This window comes from Cucumis sativus, chromosome 5 (genome assembly GCF_000004075.3).
Source record: "Cucumis sativus cultivar 9930 chromosome 5, Cucumber_9930_V3, whole genome shotgun sequence".
In the NCBI taxonomy this organism is placed as follows: domain Eukaryota; kingdom Viridiplantae; phylum Streptophyta; class Magnoliopsida; order Cucurbitales; family Cucurbitaceae; genus Cucumis; species Cucumis sativus.
This window is the reverse complement of record NC_026659.2, coordinates 30,645,873-30,652,239: the sequence shown is the minus strand read 5'-3', so window position 1 is coordinate 30,652,239 and position 6,367 is coordinate 30,645,873. Positions and strand designations below refer to the sequence as shown.

Here is a 6,367-nt window from a genome sequence, read left to right as displayed (position 1 = left end):
ATATTTAATTATAGTACTTTTTCTTATAAGCACGATAAATATTTTGTATATTTATGAAAATTAATCGTATTTTTTTATTTTGTAAATATATTTTAAAAGCGGTAGATTTTTCAAAATGTTTACAACATGATAGTGATTGATATGTTATAGTGACAGAATCTAAAATTTTGCTTAGCTGGTAAATATTTTAACTTATTTTGTTATTTTTAAAAATGTCTCTTTTAAAAATTTGTTATTTAAAATAATTTTTCTAATAAAAAATTATTGGTAGTTTGGCAGTGATGGACCATAACATAACGTCTATTTATATCTGTTAGTGTTAGATGATATTGATATATTAATATTTGTTTATTAATGATATTTTGTTATATTTATAAACACTTTGATTCATTTTGCACTATCTAAAAACAACCTTAATTTTAACTTATTATTTTCAAAACACTCTAAATACGTTTTAAATCTTTGAAAATCGAACCCAAAATTGGTGACATAGAAAGTTTATTTAAAATGGTTGATTTTAATATGAGCTTAATTTTGAGCTTCTAATAATAATAATAAGATTAAGTATTTAAATTGAAAGTAATTTCAAAAATAAATTTAATAATTATTCACAAACGAACGAATGAATTTTATAATTTAGAGCAGTTTGATCATAGACTCTTAGATATAAATTGAACGTTGAAGAATTTGAATTTAGAACCTTTTGATTTTCATATGATTCTCATGTATACAGATGTTAGTTGAGTTACACTCTCGTTAGATATGTTTCAATTGAGATTTAACATTTTTTTTTTGTTGGAATAATCATTAACTTGTATTTTTATGCATATAATTTGGAAGTACAATTTTGAAAAAGAAAAGTATGAAAACAAACAAAGTTGGGTTTGAGAATAAATGCACTACTTTTATTTTGGGAGTGAGATGGCTTTCACAATCTTACACTATTGTTTCTTCCTCTTTTACAATAATCGTTGTTAGTGGCACAGTTTTTATATCATCATGAACATAACTCGATTAACATGAAATGTGTATTATTAATCAAGAAGTCCAAACTTTTAAACAAACACTATATATATAGTTTTGTAATATTTTTCTCAATCTTTGTAGTTCTTCTTAATGATGTGTTTGATAACTCATGTATTTTTGTAATGTTAGTCATCGTTGAACATAAAATTTATTTGATAATTTTTTTTTGTTCAATATTAAAGTGAGATTATTCGATATCGTAATCTTTATTTTAAAATAACTTGTTTAACAAGTTACGAGATAAAATATTGTTATTAAGGGAATTAAAGATGTGGTTGTCTTTCCTCTTTGGCTTTATTTCTATCCATTCAAAAAAAAGAAAAACTCCAATAATGGAAGTAAAAGATTAAATGGTCACTACTTATGTATTCAAATACAATAACTTCATAATATAAGAAATAGAGTTTTAAAGAAACCAAATAGACATTTAAACATAACTATAGTTTGAAATCAAATAGATATTTAAATTGAACTAATATTTTGTTACGAGGAGTTTGTAGGCTTGTACTCTATCATGTTAGACCGTGTTAACTTTCTTAGAAAATACAAAAGAGAAGACAAAAAGAAAAGAAACCTAATCAATTTCTCATTCGAATAAAATCTTTGATCTCCATAATTAATAAGAGTCGTTATAGGTTTGCGACACATAGCAACGGAAAATGAAGTCGCCACGAGTCTTGATTTTGAAGGTGTGACTGGACACCCACATTTTGCTAAATTGTTTTGCAATAAAATAACAAGAGCCAAAAACATTATTTTGGTGTATGTTAGAAAGGTGGCAATGAATTTCAACGTCAGTGAGTACAACAATTAGAACTATGGGAGATAAAGTTTGATTATCTATAATCAATAGTTATTTGAATTATTAGCCAATACCATTAAACAACAACGTAGAAGTTTGACTGATAGCTACAACTCTTAATGCAAATATCTAATAGATCATCAACGGAGCGAGCATTCTTTTATTGACAACTAATGAAATTAAGTGGTTTGTGAAAGTTTTAAGATGAGAGCTTTTTCCCTAAAAAGCATTTGTGAAGTTGTGAGATTGACCAAATATAAGAATGATGATTAACAACGAAATCATACTATTATTTTGAATGAATCATATTTGTCACACAAAAATCAAATTCAATACCTCAATTTTGCTCAAATAAGTCCACTATGACTAAATTATCAATTTATCACATCCAAACCTAAAATCAACTAACTTGACTGGAAAAATACATTACATAAATATACCATAATAATGTACTTTCTTTCTTTTTCTTTTTATTTAAATTAGTAAATAAATATTTTTATAATTTTTAAACGAGTTAATATGTCTATCTCGTCTATATTTTACAAACATTTAGCGACATTTTATTGTTTATTTAATGTGTTTTGTGAATTTTTTCTATAATATAATATAAATATCGGTGATTCATCTCTTATATAGATATTGAGCCTATGAAAATATGAAAATATATCGTAGATCGATCGAAATTAATACTATTACAAGGAGGAGGATGGAAAAAAAAAAGTGGAGTTTTTCTTTTTTTGCTATTTGGTGCAAAGTTGAAGTGCTCTTTTGTGCTCCATCTCGTGAACTAACACTGACCCAACTGTCCTCAATTTGCCTATTTCCACACCAATAAATAACCAAACTTAAAATTAAATGCAACCATGAAAAAACAAGAAAAAAAAGTTTTAATACCCAAATTACAAACTCTCTCTCAAATATTATATTCCAACCTTAATTCTCTCTAACTTAATTGGAATTTTTTTTCTTTTTTGGTTGGTGAGAAAATGAGAATACATTGACTGCTGTTTTGGTTAGCAGTTCACTAGTTTTTTCATGAAACACATTATGAGGCTTTGTGGCTTTTTTCTTATGCTATAAATTTCCATTCCTTTCTCATCTTCTTTACCTCAAAGCTGAAAAAAAAAAAGGAAAAAACAGTTGGATCTAAAATAAAAAATGAGTTGGCTTCTCATATTACTTCTTCTCAATTTTAGTTTCTTCGATCTTTCAGAAGCCAGGCACCACAGGAAGCTGCCGTCGGCTGTCGTCGTCGGTACCGTTTTCTGCGACACATGCTATCAAGAGAAGTTTTCCAAGACCAGTCACTTCATTTCAGGTACTTTTACTAAGTGGCTCATGTTAGAATTACATAGTTGTAGAATTCAACTAGTTAAGACGTATATATGTTACTCTTAAAATGTCTTGAGTTTGTTATCTTAAGTTTCGAATGTTCCAGCATGACGTCTTGTTACCCGATCGACGAGTTAGGGTATGAGGTGATGATTTTGGGAGGAATCTGTTTATATACCCTCTAGTACTCCTTTACCCTCAACATATCAAAATTTATCTACGGGTTACTTCTTTTTTCCTTTGTTTGTCGATTTCATAACAGTTGGGTTTGTACTATCTAGGTGCAACGGTTGCTGTCGAATGTGGAAACAAAGGACCAGAACCGAGTTTTAGAGAAGAAGTAAAGACAGACAAAAGAGGGGAATTCAAGGTGAATTTGCCAGTTTTAGTGAGCAAACATGTGAAGAAGATTGAGGAATGTTATGTGGAATTAGTTAAAAGTAGTGAACCATATTGTGATGTAGCTGCAACAGCAAAATCATCTTCCCTTCAACTCAAGTCAAGAAAACAAAACACACACACATTCTCAGCTGGCTTCTTCACTTTCAAGCCTCTAAAACAACCAAACCTTTGCAACCAAAAACCACAAAATCCCAACACATTTGATGACATGAAAGAAATCCAACTCCCCCCACCACCATCATACGACATTCCGAATTTGCCATCTCCTATCCAAATCCCGACCGTACCGAGCGCTCCTCGGATTTACGATAACCTTCCTCCTCTCCCACTGCTTCCTGGACTTCTTCCATTGCCTCAGTTACCTCCACTGCCTCCATTGCCACCACTTCCTACTCTTCCACCTCTCCCTAAGTTTCCAATATTCCCACCAAAAGAGAAAGATGAGAAAAATGCACCAAATGAAACTCCAAACACAAGTGAAAAACTAGACAAGTTTCCAATACCACCCATAAAGCCTTTGAGGAAGCCACATCATTTTGTTCTGCCTCCACAAAGGCTGCACCACCACCCTCGGCTGCCACCTCATGTGGCGGTGATAGGCGGCGAGCCGATACCTAACCTTTCTAAGATCTCCTCATCTCATAAGAAAACTTCTCCTTGAAATATTTCAACGTTTAAACCCAAAGTTAACCTTCAGAATAAGTCGCAGTTGCAAATATATCACAATATTAAAGAATTTGCAAATGTATCAAAATTTAGATCTAACTTTAGGAGTTGATATATCCGTTATAGACTATATTACTAATAAGAGTCTATCGAGGATAAAGTACGTTATCGACATATTTTGCGATATTTGTAATTCTTTAAAAATACTACCCTGCAAATTGCAATTGCTCGTTTTTTTTCTTGTATTCTTGTGCTTATTTTCTAGTAAAAATCAATAATTTGTGAGCTAAATTGGATGGATGTGAGGAAAATTGAAGGTCAGGATTAGGCATAAAAGGGTTGGTGCTGTGATTTGAATGGTTTGATCATAATTATTTATGTTGTTGGGATATGGATATGATGAGTTTAGCTTTTATTGTTTAACGTTGAATTATTGGACGAATTAATTATTTTAAAGATGACTTGTTAATAATTTAAATACATTCTTTTCGAAAATTTGTTGAACCTAAAAATATTGAAAATTTGAACTAAAAAATAATTACTTGCAATTTGTATAATGTAAGGTTTCATAAAAATAAGTTAAATAAGTTAAATGTTAATATGAATACGGCTCAATTAACATAATAAAACATGTATTGTTAGTCTTTAAATGATAGTAGAATTTTCGAATTCTACGCTCTACATATTTAGAAAATTTGAAATATGCTACATTTTGGCAATAAAATAGAAGAGTAAGTATGAATTCGGAAACAAACAATTGATAGACCATTCATAATTGCCACCTTCCAAATAAGATTTTTGTTTGTATTATTATTGCTTCTCATATAATAATTGATTTTTGTTGTACTAGGAATAGAAGAATTTAAATCTCCCACCGTCAATAAAGAAAAGTTCGTGTCAATTTTTTTCTAAAAAGAAATAAGAAAAGAAAACGAATAGTACATTTCAATTATTAATGAACTAGACTTTATAATATTTGATACCGAGTTAATAGTTTACTTTTTTATGATCAATTATGAGATATTAGAATCTGCAAAGACAAATAAAAAAATAAAAACACATTGGTACATAAAAATTGAAAAATTACATCGGATAACAAAAATATTTAAAAAAAAACAACTCATGACATCTTTTTTATGCATATTGCAAATATGACAAATATGACAAATATGACAGGTAATTAGTGATATTAGACGATATAAGAAAACTATCGACTTTTAAATTTGCTACTTTTACCATTTATAAAAGTACAGTAACATATCATTTTTTTTCTTTCTATTCTTGAAGTGCCCTTAAAATATTTGTTTCTTTTCAAGTTTAAATAGTTAATTGACATCTCAAAATCATATTTGAAAAAGGTTTTAAAAAAATTCAATTATATAATTTATATTTAAAATCATTTTTTTAACAATTTTGTTTTTTTATGCTTGATTCTAAAAAAGGTAGTAGAATGTGAATTGTTATATATATATATTCTTTATTTTTTGTAATGTGAATTTATAGAAAAAAAATTGATTTTTTGTTGTTTGAATAATCATTTTGTAAAATGAATAGGAAAAGAAATGTAATATGTTCTTAAACATATATTGAAAGTATTTGGATATAGATTTTTTAATATCAACCAATTTAACTTCAAACAAATGATTTTGATACTTTGGAGATAAAATATATACGTTTTTTTATTTTTTTTAAATATTCCTTTTTAAATGAGAAAATATTGGGTGATTCTTTAATGATAATTTACCTAAATAAGAGAAAATTAAAAGTACTTGCATTCTATATAATAATTTTATAGATAATTGTTTATTATTTAATTATTTAATAACAACTATTATTTTTATTATCATGTAATTACATTGTTACGGTATAATAATATCTATGAATATGTTATTATATTACAATTAACTGATTATTATTGTGGGAATAATAATAAATTAATATTAGTATGGGTTATAATTGAAATTATAGGATGAATATACGTAGATACATGAATTATAATAATATTTTTTATTAGAAAATAAGAATAGAACTTACCCCTTTTAAGATTATTACATGGACACGTGTTATAAATAATCTCAAATAATTTATTGTATTGATCCTTAAACTTGAGATTATCATAATGTTAAACATAAGAATTAA

At 27.7% G+C, this 6,367-nt stretch overlaps 1 protein-coding gene across 1 annotated transcript; it reads left to right on the top strand.

Annotated features, from left to right (window-relative positions):
• Positions 1 to 2,950: 2,950 nt before the first annotated feature.
• Positions 2,951 to 4,619, top strand: LOC105435715 (proline-rich protein 4). Its single transcript, XM_011657979.2, has 2 exons — positions 2,951 to 3,146; positions 3,442 to 4,619. The coding sequence occupies exons 1-2, from the start codon at positions 2,987 to 2,989 to the stop codon at positions 4,221 to 4,223; spliced, it is 942 nt and encodes a 313-aa protein (XP_011656281.2). The 5' UTR covers positions 2,951 to 2,986; the 3' UTR covers positions 4,224 to 4,619.
• Positions 4,620 to 6,367: the final 1,748 nt, after the last annotated feature.

Bases quoted from the DNA above. Each gene is read 5' to 3' on its own strand.
- LOC105435715 (XM_011657979.2), top strand. From the start codon at position 2,987: ATGAGTTGGCTTCTCATATTACTTCTTCTCAATTTTAGTTTCTTCGAT. The intron at 3,147-3,441 runs GTACTTTTACTA...TGTACTATCTAG, and splicing joins GACCAGTCACTTCATTTCAG to GTGCAACGGTTGCTGTCGAA.